The sequence below is a fragment of the Emys orbicularis genome, chromosome 10 (assembly GCF_028017835.1).
Source record: "Emys orbicularis isolate rEmyOrb1 chromosome 10, rEmyOrb1.hap1, whole genome shotgun sequence".
NCBI lineage: Eukaryota > Metazoa > Chordata > Testudines > Emydidae > Emys > Emys orbicularis.
In genome coordinates, this window is record NC_088692.1 from 85,164,026 (window position 1) to 85,184,531 (window position 20,506).

The 20,506-nt window shown below is 42.7% G+C and overlaps 1 protein-coding gene across 2 annotated transcripts in view; it reads right to left on the minus strand.

The window, feature by feature from the left end:
* MEGF11 (multiple EGF like domains 11) overlaps positions 1–20,506 on the minus strand; it is a 247,273-nt gene that overhangs the window by 111,496 nt on the left and 115,271 nt on the right. For both annotated transcript variants that reach the window (XM_065411954.1, XM_065411955.1), the window contains exons 5-7: positions 9,899–10,145; positions 7,725–7,845; positions 2,395–2,531 (exon numbers count right to left, since the gene is read on the minus strand). In XM_065411954.1, coding sequence (XP_065268026.1) covers positions 2,395–2,531; positions 7,725–7,845; positions 9,899–10,145 — 505 coding nt within the window. The remainder of the gene's footprint in view (positions 1–2,394; positions 2,532–7,724; positions 7,846–9,898; positions 10,146–20,506) is intronic.

Consider the following 20,506-nt stretch of genomic DNA (forward strand, 5'->3'; position numbering starts at 1 on the left):
CCAGTCCAGCAAATCATATAAGCATCTGAGCAGTTCCATCAGGCCCTACTTACTTAGAAGCTTTGACTGGATCAGGGCCCATATTCACACCTCTCTATCCCTCTGGCTTGCCCATTTTCCATTGTTACACCTTCCAGTCGGCCCCTATTATTTCCTCTCTCTCCCCTCTGAGATCCCACCTCCTTCCAGGGGCCACATCCTCCTTATTCTCTCCCCCCCACACACACACCCCTCTAAAGCTCAACCTGTGTGTCCTCCTCTGTCCCTCCCCCCATCGCTAGGTTCCCCCCTTTCCGTTCCCTGGCTCTGGGGATTGCTGCCAAGAGCATGGGCAAACTCGATCCCTTCTTCCTTTGCCCACTTGCGGTCTCCTCTTCCAAATCCCCAAGGGACTGTTGCTGTTCCTGTTGCTGCATGCGCTCTGCCTGTGTTGGGGGGCAGTTCCCTTTATTTCTCGCAGAGCCAGTTCCTTTGCGGCGCCATCCCCCCTTGTGGCTGGCAATGGAGTGAAGGAGCTGGCCTATCTGTAGGCTGCTGGCTGGGAGCTCATGACAGCTCTAGCACTGTTGAGTCTCCCAACTAACAAACCAGGGACCCAGAGCCATTGGCTGCAGAGGCCTCAAAACCAGTCCTTCGTAGCTGAGGCTAAGGGTATGTCTACCCTTACCTCTGGAGCGATCGATCCAGCGGGGGTCGATTTATCGTGTCTAGTGAAGACGCGATAAATCGACCACCAAGCGCTCTCCCGTCGACTCCGGAGTGAGAAGCGCAGGCAGACTCAACGGGGGAGCGTCAGCAGTCGACCTACCTCAGTGAAGATACCGCGGTAAGTAGATCTAAGTACGTCGACTTCAGCTACATTATTCACATAGCTGAAGTTGCGTAACTTAGATCAATTCCCTTCGCCCCCCAGTGTAGACCAGGCTTAAGTATACAAAGAGCCTCTGATTTCAGGCACAATCACCATGATAGACATTCAGCCCTGGCGATCACTTTTCATTGGAAAGCTATCTCCATAATTAAAAGAAAGTTAAAGCTAAGATTAGCCATGACATTTAAAGGCTCCCCCAAACTAAAGGGGCACTGGCTTTGTGCCATGGAGGTCCCAACCACCAGCTTTATAAAGAGCGCTTCTGTAATAACTGGGGATTTTCCTTAAAGCAACGTTCCCTAGAATGACTTCTACTTCCATCTGCTTTACCTAGCTGCAGCTATTTGACACATTTCCCAAAGCAAACACTGGCATCAGTTACATGAAGACACCTGATTTCAACAGAAGTTACATGGCTGCAACACAGCAGAATGGCCTTCTAAATGTAAGTGTAGCATTTAGGGCTGGCTTGCTTGTGTCCTTTGAATAGCTGACAGTTATACAAATAAAGACGAAAGGAAATAAGACACTCCAACAAACTCTAAACGTCCTTATGCACTAGGGCGGTGGCTCTCAACCTTTCCAGACAACTGTCCCTCTTTCAGGCGTCTGATTTGTCTCGCATACCCTCACTTAAAAACTGCTTGCTTACAAAATCAGACACAAAAACACAAAAGTGTCACAGCTCACTATTACTGAAAAATTGCTGACGTTCTCATTTTTACCATATAATTATAAATAAATCAACTGGAATATAAATATAATTATTATTTCAGTGTATAGTATATAGAGCAGTATAAACAAGTCATTGTCTGCATGGAATTTTAGTTTGTACCGACTTCGCTAGTGCTTTTTAGGTAGCCTGTTGTAAAACCAGGCAAATACTAGATTAGTTGATGTACCCCCGGAAGACCTCTGCGTCCCCCACGTACCCCTGGTTGAGAACCACTGCATTAGGGATAAAATTCAGTGGGCTATCACTTAAGATGGACTTAAGTGATGTATAGGCCCTCTGAATATACTTCAATGAAGTCGCTTAATCCAAGACAGCTTTGTAAAACAATATCATCTTTTCTGATCAAATTAAGGCAGCTCCTCTGGTTTATAAATGTTGAGGATTTATCACTTTTTGCTGGTGTCAGAGACTGCAGCAACCCAGATGGGAAGGGAGGGACATATTAAACTGCTGCATTGCTTACTCTTGAGGATATTAATTTGTATAAATATGGTTGATTTACATATCTTGTAAACATGTAATGCTTTCTATTAAATTTGTCGCTGTAAATATCTAAATTTAATTGAATCCATTAAATTTTTAAAAGAGTTACAGTAAAAAAAAAAAAAAAGAAAACTAACAGTAAACGGCGAGCACTGCCACTGAAAAGTACTAACAAAGGCATATTTATAAAGCCTGAACCGCTCTAGGAAGAGGCACCTAACTGTAGCAATAGGAATGTAACACACTGTTTTCCAGAGAGCAAGATTGTCTAAGATTAATATTGAAGAGCAATGTGTTTTATTACCTGTCTCCCATATATCCAGCTGTACACAGGCATTTTCCTGTCACATGATCACACTGTCCTCCGTTATGGCATGGACAATCCTGGCTGCAGTTAATTCCAAAGGTTCCGGAAGGGCATGGCTGGGCACATACAAAACCCTAGGGAGGTGCAGAAAGAGCAGCGTTTCAGTGAAAAGTTGCAACGTTCTGAGCTTTTATTTGTGGCTAGTACAGGGGTAGGCAACCTATGGCACGGGTGCCAAAGGCGGCACGCGAGCTGATTTTCAGTGGCACTCACACTGCCCGGGTCCTGGCCACCGGTCTGGGGGGCTCTGCATTTTAATTTAATTTTAAATGAAGCTTCTTAAACATTTTAAAAACCTTATTTACTTTACATACAACAATAGTTTAGTTATATATTATAGACTTATAGAAAGAGACCTTCTAAAAACATTAAAATGTATGACTGGCACGCGAAACCTTAAATTAGAGTGAATAAATGAAGACTCGACACACCGCTTCTGAAAGGTTGCCGACTCCTGGGCTAGTATATTTATTTGTCCGTCTTGCAACACCTTGATCTAAATGAGCTGGCAATGTTTCTTGTGGACGTAGTTTAAGGTAAGATCAAAACAAGCCTAAAAATTCTGCCACCCGAATTAACTCCTGCCTTCCATCCCTCCATTTACGTGTCTCCCTAGTGATGACAAGTCATTGGTTTCTCTCTGGGGGCTTCCTCAAGCAAAGACAGCAGGTGTAGCAGGAGGCAAGAATGATACGGACTCTGCGCCCCTCAGAAGCAGAGATGGGAGGGCTTGAGGAGTGCCAGGGGCAGCTGGCTTCAGCCTGTCTTGCCTTTCAACCCCTGGCCACTCCAACACTCCTGCCCCAATCCTACTCCCTTCCACTGGCCCCTCACCTCCCCTGCAGTAAGGCACTGAGGGTACGCCTACACTACCCGCCGCATCGGCGGGTAGCGATTGATCTATCGGGGATCGATTTATCGCGTGTAGTGTAGACGCGATAAATCGATCCCCGATCGTTCTCCCATCGACTGCTAAACTCCAGCTCAGCCCAGTGTAGACCAGGCCTGAGAGACAGAGACGCCTCCTCCTCTAACCCAGGGGCACTATGCTGGCTGCAAACCAGCAGGGGGAGTAGACAGCTGCCAGACAGGCGGCAGAGAGGCCGTCTGGCTGCCAAGGCCCATCACTACTGCAGGTGCCTGGTGGCCAGGAGAAGTAACTGCAATGAAACCTTTGCTCCATCCCTGCAGCCATGTGGGGCGATGCCCCTGCCAAATTTCAACCCCCTGCTCCAAAGCATGGAGGCACTAGAGTTCCACAACTAAAAGGTTATAAGACTTTAACATGGGCAAAAGAACAGGTTTTCCCTTAACCTCAGCCTGAGGCAGACACCTAGCATGCAAAATTTCAGCCCAAACCATTCAAGTTGGACACGGTATAAGCAACTGAGGCAGGGTCTTACAATGGAACGTGCTGGGAAACCTGAAGCACTGGAGGCACTGCCTGCACCACCTACCACACACAACAGCTGACAGAAAAGCAGTGAGGATTTTCCTTGGTTTTTTTTTTTTTTTTGGTCTCTGTGAAGTCTCATTTCCCCAACCAAATGCCAGGGGCTCCTCATTTTGAACAAAGCACCTATTGAATAAATCTTACACAAAAATGAAAAACGGAGCATCACAAATGAGGATATTCACTGTTACAGCTCCTCCTCCGGGGCCCAATGTCAACAGCTTAGGAAGTTCTGTAATAGCAACACACCTGCAATGGAAAGGCTGCCCCTCTCTCTAACCATAAACCAGATCCCTCAAGCCTTTCTCAACCTTGTGATAGGTGGTTCCCTGGCTAGAAAACAGACATTTTGGCCTCAGTTCAAGACCAGTCAGATTCTGCTGTAACAAACATGTCTCTCCAGGCTTGAGTAATAAGCAATACTATATTTTTGGAAATGCAGGTATCCATTTATCTGGATAAATGCATTTTCACTTCATGTCTCAAAAAAAACAACAACAGGATTTCTATCAAACAAACAATGACAAAGTAATACTCTGAGATCTATCCCCTGGAGCCAAAGGAATTAATGTGTGCTAAGAGAATATAAAACGCCCCTCTGTGGAAGATCAACTGTCAGACCGAAGTTTCTAGTAGTTTACGCATCTTATCAGCAAAGTTTATTTTTTAAGACCCCAAACTCTCGGGCTTCTGCTTTTAATACAGTTTCCCAGCATTATTAGGAAGATTATTATTCCCAGCATTATTAGGAAGATTATTAGAAAAGATCTTCCCACCCCGTCGTTTATTTCATTTTACAAAAACCACCACAACAAAAAACCTGCGCATGGCTGAGATGGAGGCTAAAGCACCCACCAACCAACACCCACATCCACTGGAGTGAAAAATGCCCAACACATTTTAGCATTAGAAGCCACTCTTCTAGTGTAATACTTCATACAATAGGCTGCATGCTGTCCTGGTGAAAAAAACATGGGGAAATAAATACTCAACATAAAACATGGAGTTATTGTAACTCGCTGCATTTCTGTCGGATTCCCCCTTCACAGGACAGGGTTTTACAAAGCAGCTTGAGGGGTAGAAGAAACAGACTCCCTCAGAGGCTGATCCAAGGGGAAACCAGAGACTACCTCCCTAGACCACTTTTACCCATTCAATTTGGTGCCTAGTCTCCCAGCTACCACAGCTCCTAAGGAAGCAAACCTGTCATTAATAACTCCCATGTCTGCAGCCCAGGAGGAACAGAAAGTACAGTGGGGCAGGTCCCAGGAACTATAAAATCTGAGTAAATTTACTCAGTACTGGAGTATAAATCCAGGGAGAATTCTCTCTCTCACACGTGCAGTGTATCTCCAGTACACACGCACAGTGTGTCTCCAGTACGCGCACACGCACACACACACAGACACACACAGTCTGAAGTATCCTCTGCAAGTAAACTTCCGGTTGTCAAAGAAAGACTATCAATACTATAAAATAAAATGAACACAATTTAGCAGCCCCATCTCTTCTGCTCATTTATTGCCCACCTGTGTCTGGCTCCACAAACCACGGCACGTGCAAGAGTTAAAACTCCAGCAAGAGAAAGGAATTAGTTACTCTTTCTCTAGGCATTGGATTTTCAGCCTTTCATGAAAACCCTGGAGAGTCCCTTTAAATTTAAAATCCCAACATTTACAAGCTGAATTCTTCTGCTTATAATTTCAGTTTCTTCCCTCAGAATATTTGATCTCTCGCTTCAATTTTTAGTGATGCTCAGTTCAAACACATCAATTGTTAACTCCAGGTTTTCCTCTGGAGACTAAGCAGCCAACAACAGGGTTTTCAGGAAAGTTCCTCTGGGACATTGAGTATTGCAGAGAAAATTCTAAGCTTCAAGTTGCACAGCACAAACGGGACAGAACGAATAGCTGCACCTGCTCCGCAGTATCAGCCCACCTTGCACCTTAAAAGACTTCTAAAACTTTCTAATCTTTCTCTACATACTTGTTTTTCTTTAGTGACATTTCCACCCTGTGAGAAAAGGTCTCCTGCCCAGACAGCAGATAAGGGGGAGTCCAGTAAGACAATTTAGATTCTCAGAAATGCTGGTATGTGGAGTACAAATATTAGGGGAGCACTGGTGGCAGAAAAAAAAAAAATCTCTGGGTGGCATACTGATGCTCATTCCTTTTTACTAATCAGGGGAACTGCAGCGTGGCAGCACCGCCTGCCAGCCTGAGAAAAACAACGGGGTTGCCTGCCTCATCTGTTAGCTACCCACCCCTCAGGGAGGAATGGTCTTTTGCTCACCCACTGAATGCCAAACGAGGGTGACTTATCCTGTTGTTTTTGGACCAGCTTCGTGCCATCACTGTGTCACCACTCACTTTGGCTATGAGTGTCTTATGAGAGAGCTCCACTAGGAGTTCTTAACATAGAGAAAGGCTTAGGTTGAAACGTCTGTGAAGGAATGGTTCGCTCATGCATCTCTATCCTCCTGTGATATCTTACAACCTGCCACCAGAATCTCGAGGAAAATATCTGATCTGGAGCTAGCACCATGATCAAAATGTCTTTGACAGGCTAATTCAACTCTCTCGCAACCAAAGTTTATCTTCCAGGTAACATGTGGCTTTTTTAAACCTCTTTGGGGCCAAATTCCTTGTGGTGTAAGCTGGTCCAGTCCCACGGAAATCAATGAAGGTGCACTGTTTTACACCGGCAATGACTTTGCACTCAGTGTGTTGGCAGATTCCTATTACTGACAGAGGGGATGAAAAAAATGTCTTGAATCAAATCCATCCCTGGTTTAATTCTGCTGACTTCAATAGTTACACCACAGTGACATTTAGATCACTATCTTTCAGTGTTTGGATCCAAACACCAGTTCTATTCCCCTGCAAGTTTGTGATTGCTGACAATGAGGACACTGTTAAGGATCGGGCTACTTGTCACAGCAGAACGATGCATCTAGAAAATCAAAGAAGCGGCACCTGGACGTCTTTCTGGGAAATGGAAGATGCTCATTTGTGTATCAGAGGAGGGAACTGAGTGAACCTACTCTACATTAGCATTCCATACACAGGATATGCTGCACAATTCTCCCTCTTCCATCCTGCACATGGAGGTATTTTAAAGAGCTAGAGGAATACAAAGTCCCCTCTCACTCCCACACTTCCCAGGTGGAATTAGGTCCTCATCAAATTGTAATGTGTGATGATCTTTATAGCGTACCAGGTATTAGAAAAAATCACAGGCATTGTTTTCCATTCAATTCCGGCAGGACTGCCAAGAGACTAATTGCTAATACTGGCAAAGTGCCAGGTAACGAAGCGCAGCTGACTGGTGTGCAGGCCTGGGAGATTTGACAAATCCGGAGAGAGTTAATTATCACATTATTGATAAAGTTAAGGATTTTTAAAATGTTTGGCCTTGCTTTCTCGACACACAAAACAAAAGCGGAGGGTTGGCCCTCTCCACACGTTCAGCTGTGATGTGGGGAGGGTCCATATGGGGGTGCAGGAGCCTTATTCCTCCTCGCTCCCCTGTGCAGGTGCCTTAAGGCCAGTCACAGTCTCTTATGTGTTTATTGCCCTGCAGTAGTGCCTCGGGGCCCCACTGCGGTAAATGCTGTACATGTACATACTGAAAAGACGGGCCCCACTGCAATGTGTTGACATTCAAAGCATATGACAAGAGACCGCCGGTGGATACCGGGAGCAGACAGAGGGAGCCCCAAGGTACCGACGGTGAGTAAGTAAATTATAATGTACTTTCAAAGTAACGATAAGCAAAGATCTACAGGTGGGGTGAGTAATAACTTGTTACATACCATCCACCCAGGAGGACAGGAGCACTCGCCGGTGATATGGTGACAGACTCCCCCATTCTGGCACGGGCAGCGCAATTCACACTGAGCTCCGTGACTGCCTGGAGGGCAGTGCTCTTCACAGCTTGGCGGGAGGCAAGTGGGGTTGGGACAGGGGGGGAAACAAAACACAAATCAACACACTTTAAAAGCAAACATTAACAAGAAACGGGCAAATCCACACCACAGAGCATCATGGGAGCTCTTATGCAAATCAGTGAAGTTTCAATGGGTAATGTCAACAGTAAAAATCAATTAACTAAGAATTCCAACATTTAAGTTCCTCCAAGACCCTGTGTCTGTGTTCTGAGGAGCCAGTCCTGCAAGCCTAGTTCATGTGTGTACTCTTTGTTCATGCATGAAGTCCCACTCATGCATTTACTCAGTCGAACTGCTCCCATGAGTAAAGACAACTCATGCACATTAGGGTTGCAGGATCAAGCCTTTAAAGCTTAATTACGCAAAACAGCAATAAAACAAGCCGCAAACAAAATAAAACGACAGGATTAAAATGCTGCAAAACATTGAAGTGTTTTGTTCTTCCAAAATTATTACAAAATATCAAATGAAATTCCCCCCTGTGCAGAGGGCAGGCACAAGGCCACCTGAGCCCCGAAATTCTCATCCAATGCCCGCTGAGGTCAATGCAAGGACTGCATGGCTTTCATGATACTGAAGTGACCCAGATAGGCCTTGTGCTAGCTCTCAGCACCTGGGTGCTTTTCACCACATTTGGCTGCTGCTTTCTCATATTACCAGTTTTAACAGATTAGGCTCTTCACAAGCAAACAACCGACTATTCCTCCAAATAGAGATGCTCATGCAATATATTAGTTGCTGACCCTGCAAACACTTTACTGCGGTGAGTGGACCCATCAATGTGAATGGGATTACTCAACAGTAAGCAGAACCTTTGGAAGTAAGTGCTTATAAGATTGAGTCCATAATATTGCAAGGAAATCAGGTACGTAGTAAAATATTTAAAGGTACACAATTTATTGGTACAGGTTAATACGATCTTTATTTTCTATCTAGGCATAAGCATTCTTTCCTTCATGCTGACCCATAAGCAATGCTAGATTACCCCCCCCCCCACACACACACACACAAAAAGTAGAGAGACATGGTGGGTGAGGTAATAACATTTATTGGATCAACTTCTGTTGGTGAGAGAGACAAGCTTTTCAGCCACAAGAAGCTCTTCTTCAGGTCTGCATCAGTGTCAATGAGACTGAAGAACAACTCTTTGTAGCTCAAAAGCTTGTCTCTCTCACCAACAGAAGTTGGTCCAATAAAAGATATTACCTCAGCCACCTTGTCTCTAATATCCTGGGACCAACACAGCTACAACTACCCTGCATACAGAAAAAAAGTAGGGCATTTGTCATAGATTTTCAAAAAGCTGTAAGTAGGTCTCAGTGAACAAAATACCCTTCTCCCCCCCCCCCCAGGAAATTCTCCTGTTTCCTTTAAATAATTTTGAAAAGCATAATTACTACTGAAACTACTGCAAGATCTCTAATGAGAACTGACGTTACACCGTGGGCAATTTTAAACAAGAAGCTATTGCTCAGATGCCCTAAAACTGATATGCAGATTTGGTGAATTTAACTCGTAAACTTTCAGCGTGGGATATGGGGATTTAGCGACATGATTCTCGTTACAGTTAACGGGAGTCACAGAGCTAGAAATTTGCCCCCTAGATACTAAGCTGATAGAGTTATCTTGAATTCTTCCTCAGTTATATTGAAAGTCAGATAAGCCAGAGAAAAGGAGCTCCATTTGGTACTGCATTGGATCGCTAAACACGTATATCCGATTGCTTGTAAATACAGTACTCTGGTTTGATTCTCATATTCACACCACAGATACAGTAATTTTACTCACAGGTAAATCTCCTGAATTTTTAATCTCTCTTTAGACTAAAATTTGATTTCCACATGTTGACAGCTGTAATTAGCAGTGAGAACCAGTGCTCCTTTGTTCAGTCTCCCATAAATCCTGTTACCTGGTTTCTAGAGAGTAAAAAGTATAAGGTATCGATTGTGTACGTTTTATCAAACACGCATTGCACTAAGCAGGGTCAAAGCAAGGCTGTTAAGTGATGCACAGTAAAATATGCCTGTCATTGAACTTACAATACCCCTGTGTATCCGGGAGCACAATGACATTCTCCTGTTTTATGGTCACAGGTTGCTCCATTGTAGCACTGGCATTTAAACTGGCAGCCCTTTCCGTAAGTCCCAGGGTCACAGAGCTCTTCACAGCGCCATCCTTTGTACCCATCTGCACAGACACAGGCGCCAGTGATAGGGTTGCAGAGAGCCTCGTTCTGGCATTGGCAGCGGTTGCTACAATGTGGTCCCCAGTGATCGCTATCACAACCTGTAAAAGACACGTTCATTTACTGAGATGATTAGGGGAGTGCATTAATAGAGTCTCATTCTATCCTCTGTAGCTTAGGCTGGCACGCACAGAAAAAAGGCATGGTTAATATCAGGCACTTACTCAAAGGTCTTTACGCTTGTTTAACTAAGACCCTGATCCAGCAAGGTACTTTAGCACATGAGTAGTGCACAGGATTAGTCCTGTGCTTAAAATTAAAAGCACAGTGTTAAGTGCTTTGCTGGATTAGAACCTACATCTTTTAATATCCTCTCTCCCAGTATGCCTGAGAAAGCTGGTAGAAGCAAACCCAGGGTGGAATTAGATGTATAGGTTGCAATCCTGGCTGCACTGAAGTCAAGCTACACATGCTTCGTACTGCTGTTGCAAGACTTCAAAATGTAAAATGTAAAGCCACAGTCATTGGAAGCACTCGTCCTACAATCCGCAAGGTCTACTCTACTCTTCAGATAGCTTCCATCAGAGGTGGAGTCTCTCCCATGAAAAATAGATAATAATTTGTTGTCCTTATTTCTGGAAAGTTGCGTATTAGTGGCTTGGAATGAGGAATTTCAGCAAGGGTGAAGAGGAAGATACATTATTCAACCAGCATTGCTGATCTTCAATTTTTTTTTAAAAAAAAAGCCTGTATTGAACAATAGCATAAAAGGCCAAAATCAACCTGGGAGAAGGAACAACTCCACTGGCTTCAAAAAAAGGTGCAGCTACCTGTCCCAGGCACAACTTTATCTCATTAACTGTACACCTACATGCTGCACGGAGAGAGGTGCATGGCCTAGTGACCTGAGTACAGGACAGGGTGTGCCTTGTGCAAGTCACTTGAATGCTCTGACTCAGTTCCCTCCAGTATACAACAGGGACGATGCTTATCAAAGTTGCAGGTAGCAGTGTAAAATGGTCTGAGAATACAAATCTCTCTGTTCACATGTATTGAATTAGAATCATAGACTCGTAGGACTGGAAGGGACCTCAAGAGGTCATCTAGTCCGGTCCCCAGCACTCAAGGCAGGACTAAGTATTATCTAGAATTATTGAGTGTCCGTGTGAAATGTATGTATGTGTGTATCTCGTAAAGCATTAAGAAAAGTATTGTATGTAAGCTGGAGGGGCAGGGAAAGTGTCTATGTTTATACAGTGGCTAGTCCAGATTGGTCCCCTAAACACCACTGTGATATTACTTAACGTTTATATGTGCCCATTTTATTTAAACCTTTATTTCAAATTTCTCTCTTTCTCTAGCTTTGCCAAATTTCACTCCATGCTGTAATCATAGAATCACAGAAAGGTAGGACTGGAAGGGACCTCAAGAAATCAAAAGGTCCTATGGTGAGGCTGGACTAAATAAACCTAGACCAAACCTGTTCTTAAAAACCTCCAAAGATGGGGATTCCACAACCTCCCTTGGAAACCTATTCCAGGGCTAAATTTATAGTTAGAGAGTTTTTTTCTAACACTTAACCTAAATCTCCCTTGCTGCGGATTAAGCCAGTTACTTCTTGTCCTACCTTCAGTAGATATAGAGAACAACTGATCCTTTTTATAACAGCCCTTAACATATGTGAAGATTCTCCGGTCCCCCCTCATTCTTCTTTTCTCAAGACTAAATATGCCAAGGTGTTTTTATTCACTAGGAAGATCAGGGTGCACCAGGAAGGAGTAGCAACTCCTCTGACTGGCTGTAACATTTTTAAAAATTCGGATAGTAAAACCGGCCTGTAGTGGGTGGGAAACTGGCTGGCCATTGGATGGATTTTTCAAAGGCTTTTAAACACAATGCCTCAGTGCTCACACATTACACCACTCGGTATGTTTAGCTCAAGGTAGCCAGCCAAAATGTTTTAATTTTCTATTAAATAAAACAGCTTGGCACATAACAGATACCGAGAATGTGAATTTCATTGGGACGAATTTAAAAGAAGACATACAAATAAGGATTAAAAAGGCAGCAGACTTCTCATGGAAAACACTGAGGAGAAAAAAAAAAAGATGTGGCCAGATTTGTTTCTCATTTCCAGTGCGCCAGGGACCAGATCCAACTCCCGCTGAAGTCGATGGAGCCTTTTCTACTTTACAGAAACTACAGGCAGGTTTGAATCACAATTTCTGAAACAGTATATGGTCAAGCTATAATCGGTCACTCTCTGTCGCCCTCTAGTGGCTAGATCACATTTATGAGTCCACTACTTGCCTCTGAGTTTGCAGACCAAACCCTTTATCTCAAGCAATAAAGGTTCATGGGTTTAGATCCAGGGGTCTCTGATTCCATCCCTATGGTTACATTCAGCACTGTTCACCCAGTGTTGATGCCTATTGTCAGCAAAAAATAATTTTCATGGTATAGATAATGCCTAGGAGTCTTTCCACTACCTTCAGTGAGAGCTGGATGAAGGCCTATAACAGAGGTAAAGCAGGTGAACTCAGTACCACTGTGCTGTTGTAAAACGGGTGTTAGAGGAGTATCAGCTTATTGTATTCAGAGGTGTCATGGGGATTTTATACAAAGCATTTTGGATTTTCATTACCTCCATCTCCTCCAGGTTTAATGTCTGAGCAATTTAACATGAAAGTTGGAACTTTCTCGCTCAAAAGTGTATCAGTTCCTGTTGTTTACTCCTCACTTAAAGCCATAAACCTCTGTGACAAACTATCGTTGCTAGATGGATCATTGTAAAATAAAAATAAAGATTGGGGTTTGTGGGCCAGATTCTGGTTCCAGGAACATCAATATAAAATACTTACATTGGGTCACCCTGGATTTTCACCTCTGTGTCTGAAAGCAGAATCTAGCCTTAGGACTTTATTTTATATGATATAATATTTATATTGCAATAGTTTCCAGGACCCCCATTGTGCTAAGCACTATACAGACACATGCAAAGATACAGTCCTTCCCCCAAAGAGCTCATATACTAAAGCCTAGATCCTGCAAATATTTACGTCTGAGTAGTTCCACTGTGCTTAAACGACTACCCGTGTGTGTAAAATTATTCATCTGTGTACGTGGTTGCAGGATCAGGGTCTAGCCAGCAGTTCAAGTTGGAGAATAAAACACTAGAAGCAGATGAAACCTTAACCAGAAAAGAACCTTTTCCCATGGAATTTAGTGTGTGAAATCCTAATTTATGTCCCAGTAGTGGCTCCAGATTCGGATACCCGTGAAACCAGTGTAAATGGCCTCAACTCCCATTGCGTGGACTCAATTCCAGGTGAGGATGATGGAGTTCAGAGCACTTGGCATCACACACAGTTAAGCCTCTGGGCTGTAAGATCCTTGGGGCAGAGAGCTGTCATTTTAAAATCTTTCTGTAAAACATTGTGTAGGCCTGGCACAGTTTAGCCCTGGTCCTGATGGCGCCTCTAGGCCAGTGGTTCTCAACCTGCAGGCTGCTTGTGGCTCAATCAACTCACAGCTGCAGCCCATGTGACATCCTCAGGGCCATACAGGCAATATATCTATTGTGTGAATGCAGCCCACATAATACATAGAACGCTGCAGACATGGCTGACAATGGTAACTAGGTTGAGAACCACTGCTCTAGGCTCTACTGTAATAGAGAAATAACAACAGCAACGACATGAGAGTGGGAGACTGATCGAAGCTTACACAGGAGCTATACTGTAAGTGTACGTGCTATTTAAAATGTCAAAATGATGCACAGACTGGAACCGCAGCATCAGTAAGAGAGCCAGCTGAGAGCGGTGATGTCAGGGAGGTATGACTGCTTCTTCCAGACTGTGTGTGTGTGTGCGCGTGTGTGTGTGTGCGTGTGAGAGAGAAAATACTGTGAGGGATAAGCCTGAAATGTGTAGCACTCTCCTGGGAAAGGCTGTATTAATGAGAGCAGCCATATTTCAGGTCACGTGCGAACATTCCTTGGCAAAGGTATTCACTCACTTCCTCTCTCTCTCAAAGATACCACCCATAGATTAATTGCCAACAATAAAGGGTAAATAGCTATATGAAGGACGAGGTGGGGTGAGTAAGTGTAATCACAGTTGTCTGCATATTACAGATCTACAGGTGAGCAAGTCATGCCTCTGCAATACACACGGTTCTAATAGAATACAAAATATCAGGCCTAGTTAAAGTGCATGTTAATTATATCGTACACTGGGTTCTGAGAGCTACTATGACATGTATTATCATATCACCCAATTCTGTCAGTTTAGTTTCACAATACACACCCAATAGGGAATTGTCTGAGAAACCCATCCACCTCGGAACAACTGTATTCTCCCACTGTGTTCAGGGTGAGTAGATCTACCGAGAATCTAGCATGGCAGCACAAGTTGGACAAAGATGAAGCAAACAGAGAGGTCTAAAAATCGAGCGGATAAATAAAATGACTTCCAAGGAAACTGCGCCATTTATCAAACGACTTATGCCAATGAGAGACAGTCATTAGTGCCCTTGTGGTGAATTTCCATCACACTCTAGATACACTATTAATATGAAAAAGACACCCTATATAGCACCAGCACCACAGCCTGTACCCTTAAGGGCTGTGCTTATTTGACCTCATTATCATCATTTTACATGTGTGGTGGGTTCTTGTTTTTTTAAACAGTGACCAAATTCATACTCTATGTGCGTACAATCAACAGAATCTTATCGACATTCTATCAAAGATAAAGCAGAGAAAAGTAACGTAGGCATCCTTATCTCAGTGTAAGAAAAAAGGGCCAAATTCGGCTGTCAGTTATGCGGATGTCAATCTGGAGTTACTACATTACCTTCAAGAGATTTACTCCAGATTAACACCAGGGTAACCAAGAGCAGATTATAGCCCATAATCACTATTCTGGAATATTTCTAAATTCAATTGGGAATGTTTAAATAAAACACTAGCCTTGTTAAAAGGATATATAACAAATCAAACGAAACAACCTGAATCTGAGATGAGAAGGTGCCTGTAAAGTAGGATTATCATGAGTTATTTAATGCATTTTTTGAAACCCATGAAGAGTTTCTGCCCTTAATATAACTGTACACCTGCAACATTACTGAAGTTAATAGGACTGCATGGGTATAATTAGTGCAGAATGTAGTTCTATATTTGTCTTTAACTCTGCCTTAGGACATGATTGCACATCTCTATATGACACTGAGTCTGGAACACATGACCCAAGCCACTAACAAACATGAAGAGACAGCAGTAAAACCTAAAATACCCCACGCCAGGACACTAGGAGCAAAGTGTTAAAATAATCCACTAGCTTTGCAAATCCTGTACTGGGTCAAGAGTGAAAATCTGGTGTGGTCACATTCTTGTACCCAGCTGACATTTACCCACGTGATAACCACACCATTCAGTTTGGCACGATTCAGCACAGTTGGCAAGAGATGCCCAGGACTGGAATAAGATGCAGGAAAGGGGAATCCTTGGGGTCACAAAGGCAGTTCACACTACCATGCACTTGGCTCCGGCCAGTTCTATTAATCCCTCATGTTAATGAGCATTAAAAGTCACATCAACATCTGTTTTAAAGGAAAGATCCAGGAGGATACAAAACTCTTTCTGATCTGCTTGAATCTAAACCCAGAAGACTGCTTATCCTAACAGCTTCCTACACTTGCCTTACAAATCACAGCTGTCCTCAAATAATCACAACTTCATCAGAAGATCCTTTCAAAGAATTTTGCACAAAAGCTCGGTGGCAGAAACATCAAAATTATGCGATGGCAAAATAATGGAGAACCATGTCAAAATGCCAGATTTCTAGAGAATACAGATGGATAAAGATGCACTATTGAAACAATGCTTATTCCCAACACTATCAAGATAGTGATGATAAACTGCAAGTCGAGACACATTGCTCAATCCCTACAGGACTGAAAGACGTTACAACCATTAAAGAAGTTAACACATTGAGTTTCTGTAGATAAAAGATCTACTGGGACGTTAAAAACTATATTTTAATACTCTGTTACAAAGATTGTCTTAGATTATCAGAAGGGTATTGGTTGGTGGATGCAATAGTTGCTGACATAATAAACTTCTGTAAAGAGTTGGACTTGATACCCAAGAACATTTTGATTAAAAAAAACTAGAATGCTACAAAATTAACATGGCACACATTAAATGGATTCAAAGCTGGCCCATTGATAGGTCTAAAAATTTAAGCGTAAATGGGGAATCATCATCAAGCAGGTGGGTTTCTAGTGGGGTGCTGCAGCGATCAGTTCTTGGCCCTATGCTATTTATCATTTTTATCAATGACCTGGAAGAAAACATAAAATCATCACTGATAAAGTTTGGAGACGACACAAAAGTTGGAGGAGTGGTAAATAATGAAGAGGACGGGTCATTGATTCCGAGCGATCTAGATTGTTTAGTAAGGTGGGGACCTCCTTCCTGGAAAGCAGTGACCCTCAAAAAGATTTGGGGGTTGTAGTTGATAATCAGCTGTACATGAGCTCCCAGACACTGTGGACAAGAGAGCTCATGCAATCCTGGGATGCATAAACAGGGTAATCTCGAGTAGGACCAGAGAGGTTATTTATTTTACCTCTGTATTTGGCACTGGTGCGACCGCTACTGGAGTACTAGCTCCAGTTCTGATGCCCAAGTTTAAGAAGGATGTTAATAAATTAGAGAGGGTTCAGAGAGCCATCAGAATAATTAAAGGATTAGAATACATGCCTGATAGCCAGAGACTAAAGGAACTCAATCTATTTCTCTTAAACAAAGAGAAGGTTAAAGGATGACTTGATTACAGTTTATAATTATCTACATGGGAAATAAATACTTGATAATGAGCTCTTCAGACTAGCAGAGAAAGGTGTAACACAATTCAATGGCTGGGAGTTGAAGCTAGACAAATTCAGACTAGAAATAAAGCATAAATATTTAATGGTGAGGGCAATTAACCACTGGAACAATTTCCAAGGGGTCATGGTGATTTCTCCATCACTGGAAATTTTGAGATCAAGATTGGGTGTTTTTCTAAGATATGTGCTCTAGGAATTATTTTGGGGAAGTGCTATGGGCCGTGTTACACAGGATGTCAGACTAGATGATCACAATGGTCCCTTCTGGCCTTGGAATCTATGGACCTACGAATTATAGGCAGAACTGGTACCACTGCCTATAGTTAAGATTCTCCATCACTTTCCACTATAAGACCCTGCTTTCATTTGTTTATAACACTGCCATAATTTAACACTTCAGTCTAAAATTTCCTATGCCAGGTGTCTCCCTCAGGATGAATTTTTTTGCATAGTTTCAACCGAAATGATTCTGCTGTTTCAGAGACTGAAAGCAGGGAAAATATATTGTTTTGCCCATGTTAAAAAAGTCTTACAACTTTTGCTGAGGAGCTCTAGCACCTCTGTGCTTTGGAGAAAGGGCTTGAGATTTAGCAGAGAGTTGCCCGCATGTCACTGATATGCTTTAAGTAATCCCAGTGAAAATCCACCCCAATTTGACCCAGTTTTAAAAATTGCAGTTTGCTTGTGCTAGGTATACATTTGTTATAGTTTGGCAACGAGTTCTCCTAAAATACCACCTGCACTGTGCATGCTGCAGCCAAGGACTTCAGGGACTTAGTAGGACTTTCCTTGCAATTGCTCTTCCTGGCAGCCCGGGGTAACTGTCTCTCTCATCCCGCTCTAGTGACTGGTGCAGATAGAGGACGACAACCTTCTACTATAAATTCATTAGATCAAGTGGCAGAGGTCTATGCTATGGAGCTAAAGATTCCAACCATGCCGATGACTCATGTGGATGTCAATTTGTTTCTCACTTGATGGAATATCTGTTTCTTTCAGTTTGCTTTTTTAAAAAGCTATGATATTATACCCAAAAAGCTATCATAAAAGAACTGCAAAGAATTGCAAAGAGTTACAAAGCCCAGCACTCAAATGTTAGGATGTGTCAGAATTAAATGTGCAACCTTAATTCAGCCCCTTTGTGTGTATGCATGATGATACAGTCTTTAATTACATGATCACATACTATTTTTCCCACATTCTGGCATTTCCTAACTTTTGCGTGCTTGACTCTGCAACCTTAATGTTCTTGTTATGTCGGTTGTTGTGTGTAATAATACTATATATACACACCACGCTTTGAACTTGTTGGAACCTTTATCTTGAGTGCCAAATTTTCAGCCCTGGTGTCCAATATTACACCAAAAGAAAATGCTCATCTTAGTCTTTACATCTGCAAGACTGGGTGGGGCACACACTTTCCACACGCAAACAGGCATTTGAGAGATCATATGCCTTAGTTGCGTGTGGGAACATAGATGGACATAAAATCAGACGTTGATTTGAAACCCACTAGAACTTGAACTCAATGTAATTTCCCAATGCTGGAGATCTTCCTTCATCTGCGAGAAGGGAAAAGAAGGGAAGGTAACTTCAGTAGCATCAGTGATTTTCCCCTAAACTGATTAATTTCGTCCTGTGAGGAATAATCTATCTAAACTCCATTTTTTAAATGGATGCAAGGAAGTCCTTGAATCCTTCAGGGAAAGATTGTACTGATTAGTTCACTGTCTACATCTGACAGGAACTGTATGGTAATACAGGTCATGATTTAATCTTGGATGATGATCTCACTAGTCATTGACTCTCCAAGATGTGGAGCCTAATTCAATCGCTGTACATTTGAGACCTCCCAGTTTCCTTAGCTAGTGCTCCTTGTGGAAATATTTTCTTCTCAAAGTAATCCTAGTTTAAAGAACATCCCCACAGTGTTCTGTGAAAAGGCTAAAACATTTGTACGATTGTTCTCAGACATTTTACTCCTTGCTCAAATAAAAAGAAAATCATCCTAAGTCCTCCTTTAATTGGAAGAGGAAAGTTAGAGTGTTTGCAAGTGCTATAATGATCTCTCTATATTTTGGAAGCAGTAAAACGGCGGGGGGAGGGAGGAAAATGAGACCTACTCCTGATAGAGACATCAAAGAAGCTTTTTAAGAATTTTCATCAAGGGCTATTTCAGGGGAGGATTCGAAAGACCTGAAATTTGATTTTTTTTTTCCAGAGAAAGCCGGTCATTTCCTTTGTAGAAATTACTGCTCGGTTAAATGAGCTTTTAAGTCTTCTGACATTCCAGACATTACCAGAAGTTCAAAATCATGAAATGCTTCATAAGAGAGAGAGAGACACACACAACATTGTATACAACACTGGCTGCTTTTCTTTTCATTATAAGGTTGGTTTAAAAAAAAGATGCTACAATCTTTAAAATGTTTCTTTAGAGTCATATTAATGGGAGGTAGGATCTGTTCTTTAATTAGAATTTTACTGCACTGGAGGAAGAACACATGGGCACCAAGCGTCTAATAAAACCAAATGAATTTGCTGTCTTTCCTCTGCTTGGTTCTTGCTCGGACAAAACTCGCATCAGTGTCTCATTTTTTCACTGGGAGTTTTGGCGGAGCAAGGACTGCAGTATTAGGCTCTGTGGAGTGAGTAAATCCCTACACTAATAAGGCAAAATCCTTTTTTCACACTGGCAGTGGGCACCTATACCTGCCAGGCACATTACCATTTGCTGTGTATGGTTGCATGAAATTTGCTCTAATGCCTCTGCAGGGAAGCATTACTGGTTTTCTCTTTAGGAAGACTCTACAAGGAACAGAAACAAATTTGGATGTGCCTAAGGCACTTTGGATTGGAAACAGTATATTGAGAACCGAACAGAAGAGAGGCACAGAGGAAATGAACGAACAGATCAGCTTCCTTCTAGAAGGGCATAAACCAAAGCCCACTGATGTCAATAGAAAGTCTCCAATTGACTTCAATTGGCATTTTGGTTCGGATACAAAGACAGTGTCTGCAGGCAGTAAGGCAACACAGATGTTTGGGCAATGCAATAGCTATGGACTGGAGCACTACCAATAGCATGCAAGAATAGGGCTAACAACCCATAGCCTTTATAACTTGCTTTCCCCCGACCTTCAGGCACGCAACTTCCAGCAACTGAGTCTACACGAGACTAAGAGAAAAATCCCTCCCTTTGTTTCTATCTTTCTTTCCTCTTTTTCTTTAGCAAACAGTACACCGTTTAACAGGAAAGGCAACTGGGGTCAAACTGCTGAATTATGGAGCATACAGCTGTTGCCACCATATCCCTGGGAACAAAAGTCTCCACCCTCAAGGGAGGTGGAGGGGTCAGGAGTGTCGCTGTCCCAACAGGAGCTACACAATGCCGATGTAGAGATAGAGGAAGCCCTCTGGCACTGAGCTATGGTGACCTATGGTGAGCTATGGTTACAACATCTAAGCTCCATATACTGCAGAAAAGACAATTACCTTTTTCCATAACTGGTGTTCTTCGAGATGTGTTGCTCATGTCCATTCAACTTAGGTGTGTGCGCTCGCCACA